Source organism: Vitis vinifera, chromosome 12 (assembly GCF_030704535.1).
Source record: "Vitis vinifera cultivar Pinot Noir 40024 chromosome 12, ASM3070453v1".
NCBI classification, from domain to species: domain Eukaryota; kingdom Viridiplantae; phylum Streptophyta; class Magnoliopsida; order Vitales; family Vitaceae; genus Vitis; species Vitis vinifera.
Window position 1 is genome coordinate 16,866,425 of NC_081816.1, and position 15,269 is coordinate 16,881,693.

Sequence of the window (15,269 nt, forward strand, 5' to 3'; positions counted from 1 at the left end):
ATCATTTTTATTTTAATTTTAATTAATAATTGTAACTAAAGTTAAAGTCATAATTCTAAAAAAAATGGTTTTAATATCTTAAATAAATAGATGTAGTTTTCATAAATAAAAAAAAAGTTTATGAAAATAAATAAAATATAAAATAAAAATTATTGTGAATCCTAAAATCAAAACATGACAAGTCACAGCCTTATCAAACAGTGGAACAAATCTTGTGCATGAAAAAGCTTTTGTAGTTTGTAAATGAAAAGCATGAGAAAAAAAAATGTGAATTGTTGGAATATTAACCCAAGTACCAACATGTGTATCATAGATGGCTGGCTATTTATGGGAGGCTGGCAGGCAGGCACACTTTGAAAGTTGAAACAACAGCAAAAGCACCATGGTTATGTTCACAGAGTCACTACATTGTATATGGAGTAACCCTGGGAAAAAGAAAACTGAGAATTGGTCCCCAAAATACAAGAGATGATCCCATTTGAGTAGGGTCATGGCCCATGGGGAATTGTCAACAATGACTGAGCTTTTTGCTTTTCCCCTTCGATTTCCATTGCTCTGTATGCAAACATGAATGGGACATGGTAATTCAAACCATCAAACAAACGAACAAACCAAAGTAGAAGATAACCAAAAGGAAATAAATTTCTTGCTTCTTTTTCTTTTTTTAAATGAACTAAAAGAAACCATAATCTATTTGTTGAATTGACCCCCTCTCAGAAAAACCCAGGAAAAAAGAAAAAAAAAAACCCATGATTTCCAGCACTATGAAATTTTCCCTCAGTATCTTCTTACATTGCATTGCAGGCCAAATTAAAATCTATTCCTACTTTTTCTCTCTAAACCTCAGAAAATTTTCCCAAGTCAAAAGCTGGCAAAAGCAAACCATAAGTCTTTCCAGGAACCGGATCACCTGTAACTTATTGCTATTCACTTCCGGCAAACTGCAAGAGCAGACACATCGCATCCTTCTTTTTCTTCATTCAACACCCCCCAAACTTGGCTCCTTCAATTTCCATCTCAATATCAATCAAAAAACCCAAAAACGAAAAGGGAAAAAGGGAAAAGGAAAACACCTCTGCCATTAAATTAAGAACCTCTCAAGTCAGGTAAGGGGTTTAGCGAATCAAGATTTCAACTCGGAGTCAGATGAGCTCAATCCAGACACGGCACCAGCAACACTACCCATTTGTGAGTCGAGCAGTGGAGATATCTTAGGCAGCATCCTTTGCAAAAGGTTGGAGGATGGCTTCAGTTTCATGCACTGCACAAGAAAGCAAGCATAAATAAGGTTATGGAATAATCCTTTATTCATTAAAGAAACAAGGGGATTTATGATGAAGCATCAAACCAAGTTACTAAGATATGTATGGTCAGGAACTCAATCATCTCAGCTTCGTAACAAATTTTCATTAAACTATACAGAATGGAGTGACTGGGTCACACGAGTGATTACCTCCTTGTAGAAAGCATTAATCTCCTCCTCTGTAAGGCCTTCATCTTCTCCATTTTCCTCCCATCCAAGTGAACGCAAAAATGCTGCCTCTTCTTCATCGGGATAAAGAACTTCATCAGGGCTTGAATGCTTCTCGCCATTGTCTAGAAATTTCTGAGATACATCACAGGCATCACCATTGCCATCGTGAACCTCATCACCCTGATCTCTCTGAGATACATCGCAGGCATCACCATTGACATTGTCAATCTCGTCATCCCGATCATTCTGAGATACACCACAGGCTTCATTATTGCCATTTTCAGTCTTGTCACCCCTGTTCTCATTTGACCAGTCCAAACCAGAATTATCAGAGGAAAGGATATCTCTGCCCTTAGGAGTAACAGGGGCAGTGACAACTTCTGTTATCAATTCATCAGACTTCTCTGATACTGATGATGACACAGCAGGGCCAGATTCAGGAACAGCAGAAGGGGGGTTTGTAGAAGATTTCTTCCTCATGAGATTGAAGAAATCATTCCGGCTCTGAGCTTGAGAAGTGGGTCTCTTCTCAACACTAGTGAGAACAACAGATGGCCTACGCTCAGCACTAGCAAGGGTTGGATTGTTCCTTGGACTCCTCAAAGAAGCAGATCCAGCAGCCGATGGAGTGACAGCAAGGGGGCTATTTGCTACTCTGCTGCCCATTGTAGGGCTCAAGCTATCCTTTGCAGTTGGTGAGACACCATTCCTCTCTCGGGATGGTTTCAGGACATGAAGCTTCCCTACATTAGATGTCTTTGTAACATCAGATCTTGCAGGGCCCCCACGTTGGGAGTGATTAACAAGGTGTAAAGGCTGTAGTCCAATCTTTGATTTTGGTTTATCTGAAGGACTTGGCACCTGACAGAATTAAACAATAATGAGACACAATTACTTGAATTTATCAAAGTTACATGGATCAAAAGAATCAGCTAAACCGTAGTAATGGACTTAAGAAAGAAAATCCTAACCGATAAAAGAAAATGAAACAAAAAAAGAAAAGAAATTTAATTCATTGGTGCTTTTAAGGCAAGTTTGCACTTTAAGTACTTGGAAAAATGAGAAACAGCATACAGAAGATGGGAATGCTTAGAAGATACCCATGGTTGAAAAGAGAAGAGGGAGCTACATTTTCCTAACAGCAGGGATCACTTTTCCATGATAAACTGCATAATATATCTCAAAATTTGGGAAGGATGAAAAGTATATAACATACTTCATGATATATCTTCATGCTGTCAAAAGTGCCTAGTTGGGCAAACAAAAAAATTAGGGAGAATCATGCCAAGAATTGAAGATAAAGGTTTTGCAAAATAGGAGTTTTGCTTCACAAATAGGCCAAACACAGCTTCAAACTAAAATTATAACAAAGGAGTTGTTGGTCTGCAAAATCTATTTTATCCTTTGTCTACATCAAATCACCAGCCCACCATAATGTAGACTAAAAAACCTAGGCCATAACCCCTAACCCTGGCTGTGAACAATGGGAGCATTAGAATATGGGTCGTAAGGTGACAGTGATTGATGGCAGCAATGGGAGGTTTGTGTGGAGGGTTGATCACCAACATGAGATGACAGAAAATGGAAACCAAGGTGGAACAGTCATCAGCAACAACGAGGCATGTGGGGCAATTGACAGTGATGGTGGACCTAGACGGCCTTATCAGCACTAGCAAGCAATTTAGTGAAAGCAGCTGGTGGCATTGGAGGTGGGTTTGAAGAAAAATGAAGAGATAATTTGATAACTGATTAGGAGGGAAGGAGAGGAGGGAAAGGGAAGAGACAGGGGTAGAGAGAAGAAAAAGGTAGGGTTATGATTGTGTTTTTGAGACAAAGAAGGCAGATTTGGCATTGAACGAAAATTGCACAATTAAAACTCCCTTTCAGCAATTATTTCTTGTTTGTAGGTGTGTTTGGGCCATTAGTGAATAGGAAAGCCCTACTTTGCAAAGCCTTTTTCTTCAACCGGCCTAAGTATATTGGTCCCGAACAATTACCTACGACTGATTAGCTAGACATTTCTGAGATTTATAGCCTATATATGAGTCCTGCCCTACAAGACCGGTACTCAGAGTAGTAACAGTGAGTGCTGGGCAAAGCAATTATTCCTTCAAGGCTGTGGTCACAGCATGGATCAAGAAAGCAATACAGATAACCATTTCCATTGCTTATAGCACTAAGGATGGTATTAAGCTTACAAAAACACGTCCAACAATATAAACAATGATGGGAGTCGAAGTGAGGACTACGGTGGCACTGGCAGAGATGGAGATTGTCAGGTCACCTGAAGTGACAAACATGAGATGATGCCCATGAAATGCGCAGAAGGGATGGGGTTCGACCATCCCACACAAAACAAGTTCTGAGGCAAAAAGTGAGAGTTATAAGGATTACACATCACTGCAGGGGCACAAGATGGCTGAGTTATGCAAAATTTGACACACCTTTTGGGCCATGGAGGCTAGATGACTCCCTTACATTTTAATGAGGCAATGGGATTAAAAATACCATGCAACCCATGGAGCCTTCTCTAAAGGAGACATCTCATTACCTGATATGTTTTGGACATGGATGCTCATAAAATATGGCTGGGCCCTCAAGGTTACAGGTACAAAGCATCGCTGAGCTAGGCAGATGTTAACTTCACATAACTCCAAGATTGTATAACATGCTAAGAAGGAAATTTTCATTTTATGTTATGACTTGGGCAAAGAAGCCATGACCATGAGTTGGTAGAGCAAGGTAATAATGTTTGATAGCTTTTAGCAACGCAATATATTTCCCATCATTTCATAGCTGCAAGATTTCATATTCTCTCTATATTTAAAACCTTAACTGATAAAACAATACTGGAAAGTTAAATGGCAATGCAAAACAATATGAATGAAAATCAACGAGCATAAAATAATTGTCACATGCATTCAATACAATTTTTGTTCATAAGTCAATAATGGATTTTTTTTAACCTAGTTCACAATTTTTGGTAACTTCTAACAACATAACACATTTCCCACTGTCTTTTTTGATCGACAAGCACACTTCCCATTCCTTCGGAAAATGCAATATGCCATATGAAGCAAGCATGATGACTAAAAAATCAACAGGAATCAAAGAATCATATAAAATTGGGGGCTGTTTACAACCATATTTAGGTGCTAAAATGTACAGTAATCCCACACATCTAATGATCCAATGTGATTTTTTGGCCAAAACTAACTCAACAACAGGTTTCTACCTTATTGTGATATTTGCAAACTTTCAACAACATCAGATCTTTCTCACTATCACAAAGGTGATATTTATAGTTAAAACCTTATCTAAAAGGAAGTTAAAAGAAACAATAATATCTGGAACATTAAAAGTCAAAACTATAAAGAAAAAACTACCACGAATTAAAGAAATGAGGACATTAATTATCAGTTTGATAACAAATGGAGACCACAGTGGATCTATGCTAAGAAGATCATAAGTCAACAATGAAATGACATTATATCGGCACATATCAATGAGTACGATAAGGTTTATGGCCACAAGACTGTTGAGGATAGGCCAAGATCTCATCTACAAAAGCCCAGGCCACTAAGCAGAATAAAACACTCTCAAGGGGAATGAAGTTGACCCCTAATATATTAACACAGAGGTCTCCCCTTTAAATAAGAGACAGGTCAGAATATTCTGCATCAAGTGACTATTAACTTTGAAGACGCATTCCTTTCAACCTAACCCAGCCAATAATAACAGAAGAATCTCCTTCAACAGGGAAATGAGAGAGCCAATTTGGTTGCTTCTCAAAGACATTCCAACAAGGCCAGCATCTCAACTTTAATACAATATCCTCTTCAAACTGGTTTCAAAACACCTAAAATTATATTATTTCATATTCCATAAAATGGGCTCCAAGTCCCACTTTTTTCCCAAATTCCTAGTGAGTAATCATTAACATTTGTTTCAGTTTGTTTACTCAATGAGATCTAAAAATGCAACAAACCCTGAAAGTAATGTTAACGACAACAATCACAATCCAATCAACTAGGATAGAGAAAGGAGGAAAACCTAACATCTTTGCTACTGAAACTCAAAGAGAAGCCAGGAAAAAAAGCTATCTTATAATTCATCCTGGGAGTACATATCCCTGCAAAACCTTGGTGTTTCTCCCAAGTTAGATAACCCTATACATAGCAAGATTGCAATTTTTGACAAGACCCTGCTTCTCTCTCCAGAAACAAACCTCAAAAAAACAATTTCCTCAAGGGAAACGGAAGCACAATTGAACAAACTCTTGCTAATGGAGAAAGTCCACACCATAGAGTATAGCCATAACGCAATAAATGAATGGATAATGCACTCTCCCTTTTTTATTCATAACAAACTTAACTGGGAAAATTGCTTTTCTTAGGCTTCCTCACTTGGATACCCTAATTAGCATTGGCACTTTTTAAGCCACTAAACAAGAAAATACTTTGGCACACCACACACCTATTATAGATCTCAAGATAAATCAACCACTAAATTCAACTTCTAGTGCCTCTCATCCTGACATGTATCAGGCACATGGATATCAGAAAAAACAAATGAGAAAGGAAGAAAGTTTATCAAATTTTTTCATCATAAAGAGCAACAATTAATTGAATCATGGATCAAAAGTATGTGAAAGCTGTGGCATCCTTCAAGATAAGACAATCAAAGAGTCAATTGAGAACCAAAAAGAAAAGAAAATAAAATCAAAAGACATCCAAAACCCAAGCGCAAAACCAGAAACACAAGACTCAGGGAAGCATACACTCCCACAGAAACCTCTAGCAATGAGGGACCTTGATTGGCCAACCTCTTCACTGACTGGTGGACCAAACAAGGGATCTACTAAAAAAGTAAAAAATAAAAATAATAAAGCAGGCTGAGTCTAAAGAAAGTTTGAAGAAGGTTCATCGATTTCCCAATCATTTAAGTTCTCAATAAATGAAATTAACAAGTAGATCCTGAATATCTAATTGAACAAACAGTGATGGAAGGATCACTGCAAAAGATCAAAAAAGATTCATCAATTTCCCAATCATTTGAGTCTCTCAAGAAATGAAATTCCAACAAAGGGATGTAGAATATCTATTTGAACAACCAGTGATGGAAGCACTATTGCAAACCAAGCCTCCCTTGCTCTCTCCTGGCAGATCTAGAAAATCTCAAAAAGATGAAGGGAGTGGACTTTGTGAGGCTCATATCCCCTCCATATATCATCCCAAAATTAAATTTAAATCCATTTCCAACAATAATTGAAACATGAGCAGCACGCCCTCTGAAGAAGGATCAAAGGAGTTTCATTGATTTCCCAATCATTCAGGTTTCTCGAGAAATGAAATTCCAACAAATAGATCTTAAATATCTAATCAAACAGCCACTGTTGGAGTGGTGCTTAAAAATTGTACTTTTACTGACCATGAGAAAATACATAGGAAAAAAATTTTACGAAGTTTTTAGGGTTTCAACTCAAAATCATATCTCCAGGCCAAAAAGGATCAGAATCCACAACCACAATTATAAAAGATTACAACCCAGTGGCAAGGAACTATGAGACCCCAAATCTGTGACCAGCAAGCACAAGGGAGGAAGGTGTAAGCAAGTATAATTAGTTGAATAGGAAAAAAAACAAAGAAAAAGGTTGATCTAAAGAACATATGATAAAATTCACAAATGATTAAGAGATTAATTCTCCACATGATTCAATCATTTATTACAGTAATAAAACTTTAAGGCACACACAACTGAATACATCAATACTAAACTCAGATCCACGTGGCAAAGAAGCTAAACATAATGTTGAGCATCAATAATTAAAAGGGACCCGAGCAACTGGGATATAGGTTTAATTATCAATAAATTAAAAGCCTAGTAACATAACCATATAAGCTTCATATTTATACGTCACTCTTTTGGCTCCTCTTTTTAATATATTTTCTTCTTTATCTATCAAAAAAATAAATAAATAACCATATAAGCTTTATGCACCTTATAAACATTCATCCCTCTCATAATAATTGTTGGGTGCACTCATAACATAGAGTTGAAGTAACATTAGATTCTTATTTCCAACATCAATAAGACAAAAACATGTTCAAATTGAACCAACTAGGCTAATTCAAGTCTTCAAATTCGACAAAGATATAGAACTTAACAACTAAAAACCTTGCGTACATGCAACCAAAACAAAGAATATATAATTGAATTACTGGTAATGAAATTATTGACCACCGATTCACACAAAACAGGCCTAAACAATTCCACAACAAGGTAAGCCACTTTACATCCACCAAGTATAGATTCCCCATTGACATTTGTTCACTATAGATATCAAACAAAAACTTGCTAAAATAGGCCAAACAGAAGACCTACGTCATGTATTATGGTAATAACAACCTCCACAAAATTATCCTCCAAAAGAAGGAAAGCACAGGCTCTTACCAGGGTTTTAGGCATGGATGGTGTCATGGGAATTAATTGCCTAGATTGTTTAAGAGCCAACTCTTCAAGCCTTTGAGTTCCAACAGATAACTTCAATAGGAAAAAAAATTGAACCATATAAGGGTGAGAATATTTCAAATACACGTCAAAAAAATAAAAAGAATAATAACAGAGCAGCAAAGTTACCTGGGGAGTTGCATTAGCACGTGCCCGAGCAGGGCCCTGAACTAGTGTTTCTGCCATATTAAGGCCACTTGTGGTGCTTGGAGCCACAGAAACTGAACTTGCAGACACAGATTGCTGAACAGATGAGACACCTGTGGTATTGCTTCCAATTATCACAGGCACCTCTGCCAGGGCTGATGTCCATCCATCACCACCAATCACCACTGTATTACCAATTGGCAAACTTTGGATTGCAGAAGTCAAGCCAGGAGACGTGACTCTTCCTATATCAGGAGCTCCTTGTTTATCTTCAGCTCCAAGTGAGGGGAAATTCCTATCAAATGCAGCCTTTTGCACACTGCTAGTGACAATGCCACTAGCAAGTTGACCATCACCATTGCTATGGATGGTTTTGTTGACGGTGCTCACGTCAGCTGCAACTTTTCTGGGCCACATATCACCCCGTTTCCCAGTAATCATTGACTGTGAACGCCTCAACATATCTCTCTCAAGCCTACCTGGCAAAATGTTTCCTAAAGGATCAGAATAATCACGATGCCTGTGATCACTCAAGACTGACTTGTCTTTATCACGATAGTCATGAATGTCCTTCTCCCACTCCCTCTCACGGTTAGTTCTACCAAAACTACTGAAAGACCTTGGGTGGCCAGAACCATTACTGCTAGAACTCCTGCGGAAATAGGAGGAGGTTGTTCGCTCCAAATTGGATGAACGTCCGGTATCATGATCATTACTGTTCACCATCAACTTCCTTGCAGGTTTCAGGGCAGCACCATCATCTATAGAAATAGACATATGATAAGATTCCTTATTTAAACTGAAACAAGAAAGCTAAATACATATCCATTAGGTTGCCAGGAACATATGGGAAAAGGAAAGAAATTAAATTTTGGATCCCAAACAGCACTAAGCCATTTAACTTACTCAAGTTGAACTTCCATTATAAAACCAATATAAATTAAGAAATTCAAATTTTCAAAGTTTTCTTTAATTTTCCTGGCAACCAAACAGTGTCAGTTTCACTACATACCAAGACATTCTGGATTACCTGATTGCAAAAGAGATGGTGCAAAATGGTGGTTTGTACTGCCACCACCTGTCACACTTCCACTGCTTTTCAACCATTCAGGAACTAATGCCGGCTCAGTTTTGTCCATAGCTATTACCGAACATGATCAAATAAAAGATGAACGAAAAACAGGTCCTAATTCTTCTTTCTCAGTCTCAGCTACTCAATTCCCCACCAAAATTGTTATACTCCTCACAAAATTAGCCCAATGTACCAAAATTTAGCTTTCCCGCAATACCAAAATCTCCCTTGAATAAAACCCAAGCCACAATTATTGTCAATCAAAATTCCCAAACCCTAATTTTCAAAAACCCACCTTCCAAAAAATAATCCAGACTATCCTGTACACTATAATTAGGGCTTGCCCTCTCTGTACACTATATATATATATATATGTACTATCAAGGCACCAAACAGTGTCCCAAGAGCCACACCAATACCAACAATCAACCCAAACAGACTCTTGATCAAAAGGGGTTCTATTCAAAAGGGCTTTTGCCAACAAGGACCTCAGTATTTCAACAAGAAGAAACCGACAAGACCCTCATCACTGCAAACAACTCGAATCAAAAACTGAATTTCCGAAAACAAAACCTATCCCCGGAGGAAAGCAAAACAGTTCATGGCGGAAAATTCAAACCCATTGCCCAAAATGCGGAGAAAAATCAAACCCTAGAATCGCATAGCATCAAAAAGCCTAGGGTTCGAACAGAGCGCAGATACGAAAAACGGTGTAACTGACCAATGAAAGCGCAGGATTAATGAATGAAGGAAGAGAGATCAAACCCTAATCGCCCCTGTTGTTGCGAATGGTAGAGCAGTGCGATTCGCCCAATAGAAACGGGAAGAGTAGAGAGAGAAGGCCAAGAGTTTCAATTTGCTGCGCGTCTTTAGAGCGAGAAAAGAGAGTATATGTGTGAGACTGTATTGGCAGTTTAGAGAGAGGTGTTTAATATATAGAGATATCTATATCTATATATAATTATAGAGAGAGAAACACCGGGAAGGGACTTTGCTTTGATTGCGCCGTGTAGTGTAGAGAGGTATAGGGAGATTTGATTTAATATGAAAAACACAGAGAGAGAGAGGAGGCGTTTGTGCTTGTGCTTTGTGTTTATGAATGAGTCTTTTCTCTCCTGTTTGGCTCTTTGGAAACATACACTATGGAAAAACCTATATCCTTATTCTTCCTTTAAAACTTGATTTTCTTTTCTTTTCTTTTCTTTTCTTTATGCAACACCATCCATGCCCTTTTGTCTAGGAAAAAACTAGCAACTAAAAATTTATTACTTTCGTTTTAGAAAAAAAAACTATGTGATAAAGTTCCCTAATCCTCTATCAAAATTTAGGATTTTAAAATTGAAATGATAATTGCATGCTTCTCAAATAGAGTTCGTGAATAGGGCATGTTTGGTGGTGGGAAATAATATCTTTATTTTAGAGCTTCTTCTTGTTCATCCATCAATGTTATTTTTAAAATTACAAATAGGTTGATAACTTTTTTCTTTCTTTCTTTCTTTTTTTTTTTAATTTTGTTTGTTTGTTTTTTCCTCCTTTTCTTTTTTCATCTTTGTCATTTTTTGAAATTTGTTTTGCACATTCGATTCGCATGCATGTATTGTTAAAATTAAGCATATTTATATATATATATATATATATATATATATATATATATATATATATATATATATATATATATATAGTTATAAACCATATTATAAATTATAGATAATTGAAAATTGAAATTACCTGAAATACCTGACGATGAATTAAACAAAATTTTAAATTACATCACCAAACTTTTTCAATGTTATTTTAATATGATTTGCTTTTTCACTATCGAACAAACTTGGATTTTTAAGTTTAATTTTATTCCTATTTGTCAGTATTATCGTACATTACTTCCTTAAAAATATAGTGCAAACATGTGTTATTATATGCACTTGATTCATTAAAATTTTTTTTTTTTTTTTAAATATGAGGCAAACATGTGTCCTTATATGCACTTGACTTTTGTGACTTTTAAGATTTTAAGTCTAAATTTATCATTTTTGCTAATGTGCTCTTTCGTGTACTTAATGCATGAAAATTGAGTCTTTGCAACCTCAATAAAAGTAGTGGCGAAGCCAGAAATGGAGTTTGAGGACATAAATAGAAGAAATATTTGTGGGGGAAGAAGTGAGGAGATTGTTGTATTTAGTTTAATGAAAAGCTTACTTTTCCTTTGTGGGGGAAGAAGTGAGGAAGAAATAATCTATCCCACTATTTGATTTAATTTTATGCTATGGGGGCATGTGCCCCTCCTAGGCCTAAGCTAAATTAATCAAAAAAGAATTTGAAGTCTATTTAGCTATTTTCAAATTCTAGATGGTTTAGGTTTTGTTGGTTTTTTTTCTTTTTATAAATCTTTTCCATTTACAAATATATGTATTGCATGCATGGTTACGTTAAAATTAAGCATCTTTTATATATATATAATAACTGAAAATTGCAAATTACCTAAAACATCAACTGACGAACTAACTTTTTTTATTGCATATGTAACTAGCATTACGATCTCTCTATATATCAAATTTATGTATGAGTTTATATCATAATTAAACATGTTATATATGTTCTTGGTAAACATAGATAACATTGAAAATTACAAATTACTTGAAAATAGTTATCAATATATAAATTTTTTTGGTTACATTTCTTAATTTAGAACTAAGACACCCTTCATTGAGTACTAGGTCAAATTTCGAGTTTAAAAATTCCTCAATTTTTAAAATGAATTGTTCCTTTTCCTACCCTACACCACCTTTGTTTCCCCTCTTTTGTCACTTTAATAATCCTTCCCAATATAATATCTCATTTTACATTTTATTTTCTCTAATATAATATCTCATTTTACTAATAAGAGCTTCTTTCTACATGTCCACTAATTTTCTCTATTGTATAACTATCTTTTATATATGATTAATATCAAAATAACTTCCCGCGTGTTTCTTTTATCCAAGATTTCATTTTCTTTTAATTTGTTATTTACACAAATTAGTGTAATGCTAAGTTAATTAATTGCGTTAATATATTTCCCATATTTATAAATGCAATATATTGTGATAATTCATCCCTAACCGGATATATAGGCGAGTAAGGGAAAAATAACGTCATGACTAAGATTTTAAATAAAATATATTTTTATTAATTTACCTCATTTTATATCTAGTAAATAGTAAGAATCGGAGACAATAAAGGTTTTATGACGTAACATCAAGTAATTTTCTAAAATACCTTTGCTTTATAGGATTGTCATACATATAGGTCAAGTGTTAGTCCTTTTGTCTTGGACGCCTTGGCGTCTAGGCCCTTATGCACATGTAGGCATGCATAAGGAGCGTGAAAGTGAGACAAGGCGGAGAACGATGCAAGTGAAAGCCAAATGGTGTGAGTGGAGTAGCACCCAAGATAGCATGGGAGATTGCATACAACATAGTATTAGACTACAACCAACATAACAATGTGCATAGCACGCACATCAACAATGCGACATGCACAATAATGTGTCGCACACAAATATAGCATCATGTTGCTTGTGGTACAATAGCTACAACACCTTGACTGTAAATGTATGACATTAAGGCCTCAAGGGGCAACACCTTGACTCCATGAGTGACCTATGATTAAGGCAAGGTGAGATGGAGGCTATTGAGGGATAACAAGTGACATGACGTCAACTTGGCCAAAATTCAAGGGTTGAATTTTAATTAACATGGTGATATTTTTCCTTAGAAAAGGAACCTCCAAGAGAGAGAATCCAAGTGGAAGTGAAATTTTCTAAATTTTCTTAAATTAATTAAAATTCATTATGTTTTTCCTAGCATAAGTGATGTCTTCTCTAGAAACTTCCAAAATGGCTTTAAATGCTCTTTAAGAGAGGGTAGATAACTTAAGAGAAGACTAGGTGGTATGGGCGTGGCCATACCAAGGGGCTTTAGTGCAAGGCCCTGGATGCAAGTAAAGCACATAAGCAAGCCTTGGTACACATAGGCTTCACGACATGTGTTGGTGTGCAACTCATAACCGTAATGGCATGAGGTGAGATGAGGTCTCCCTTCTCGATGGTGGCACAAGGGTTCAATGCCTTGCGCAATAAGGTGGCTTGATTAGTCATGAGCACATTGCCATGGCTTGTTTCAACATCAAGATGAGTCATGAGGATTCTATAGTAACAAAGTCGACTCATATACGATGCCTAATACTTGGCATAATGGCACAATCCCTTAAGCACGAAGATGAATAGTCATAGGCGTAATATCATGACTTGTTATTGCACCAAGAGAAAGCTTGGACATAGCATGGTGTCGTAGCAACAACAAGATAGAGCATAAATGAGCATGGTTGACATGCTCTAGGAACAACAAGGGCAACCTACATATGCATATAACAAGCTAATTGAGGCATATTGTGAGGTGTGTAGGTAGAGAGAGGGCTTGGCATGCACGTAAACTACATAGTGAGGATGTGCAATAGGTTGTCTAGAGATGCTAAAACGGGTTAGTGAGGCATGTTGCAAAGAGTGCAAGCCACTAGAGGGCTTGACATGCATAGAGATGCATGTGGTGGGCTTCTTAGAGATTCAACATCAAGCTAATCAAATGCATGGGCAATTAAAGCACATGAGTAGACTAATGAAAGTAACAATAGCAAAAGGAATTTCTAATTAATGAGGAATGAGTCCAAGACATTTGAAATCTCAAAGTTGGAATCAAAATGGGATTCTAATTTGAGTTTAAGTAAGAGTTTAGGTTCTTATTGACATTATAGTTTGAGTAAGACTAGGATTGTTTGTCCCTAGTCTAAGTAGGAGTGGTTGGTATTGTAGCCTACAAATAAGAGTTTGTGTAGGATTAGGATTGTTGATTCCTATTCAAAATAGAAGTGGTTGGTTCTATACCTATAAAAGGAGGATGGGAGTGCCTTCTTAAAAGTCTCTTGTAGGCATGAGATCATGAGATAGTCTTCTTAAAACATAACATGAGGGAGAGCATGAACTTACAAAAAAGAATGTAGGAGGAGTCTACTAAGGGCTTTGTCTTGTATTGTTATTTAGAGAAGAAATAAAAATACAAAATACAAGTTGGAGATTGAAACAAACCCGTAACTTTGTATTTCCTTGTGGGTTTTACAACCTTGTGTCGGTGTAAATAGGTTGGCTTAGAGGGCATCTAATTGTTGCACGGACGTGAAAAACTTGTGGGAAAGTTTGTACCCGTGACATCAAATACCACCTAAGTTTAAGATTGACTATTATAGGAGTTTTAAAACATAAACATAGCGAAATCTACATTTTTCTTCATTTTATGTTATTTTTCTTTAAAGTAGTTATATAAATTAGATTTTGTTGGCATAAAAAACAAGAGGATGGGTTCCTAATGAAGTTGTTATAGTAAGAAGCCTGTATAGAAATTTACATTTCAAATGATTGTCCATTAAAGAAACTTATAAAATAAATAAATACAATCCTTTAAAAGATATTTGCTTTCTCAAATAACAACATACTAACTTGAGAGGAGCAAATACTAATAATAATAATAATAATAATAATAATAATAATAAATAAATAAATAAATAAATAAATAAACATGATCCCATATTAATTCACTCAAATTGTTTCTTTTAGTTTCGCTAGAGTTCGATTTCTTTTCTTTCATTGAAGCAATTTTTATAATCATATTTTAAAAACTTTTCTTTATGATAATTTAAATAATTATTATATTCTTATGCTATGCATGTAGTACTATAAATTCAATTATTGGGCCTTAAAGCAAAGTAAATATACTTAATTGTTAAGAAATGAGATTCTAGGGTTTTAATTTCCATTAAAGACTTGGAAATGACAAAGAACATTTATTGAGGGTATCTTTTTTCTTGTCACTTGAATATTAAATATTTTTATCTAAAAAATATTTAAATTTTAATCCAGATTTAATAATTTATTTTATGTCATTTCATACCATTAATTTTTTCATATTTAATTTTTTTATACGTAATAAAAACTAAATTACTATTAGTAATAAATAAAAACTAGTTATAATATAATCT

At 35.6% G+C, this 15,269-nt stretch overlaps 1 protein-coding gene across 1 annotated transcript; it reads right to left on the minus strand.

Annotated features, from left to right (window-relative positions):
* Nucleotides 1–624: 624 nt before the first annotated feature.
* Nucleotides 625–10,342, minus strand: LOC100241871 (uncharacterized). The gene is made up of 5 exons (XM_002265951.5): nt 9,162–10,342; nt 8,114–8,892; nt 7,928–8,017; nt 1,454–2,335; nt 625–1,261 (listed from the first exon to the last, which is right to left on the minus strand). Exons 1-5 carry the CDS (start codon nt 9,268–9,270, stop codon nt 1,124–1,126), a joined length of 1,998 nt encoding a protein of 665 aa, XP_002265987.2. The 5' UTR covers nt 9,271–10,342; the 3' UTR covers nt 625–1,123.
* Nucleotides 10,343–15,269: the final 4,927 nt, after the last annotated feature.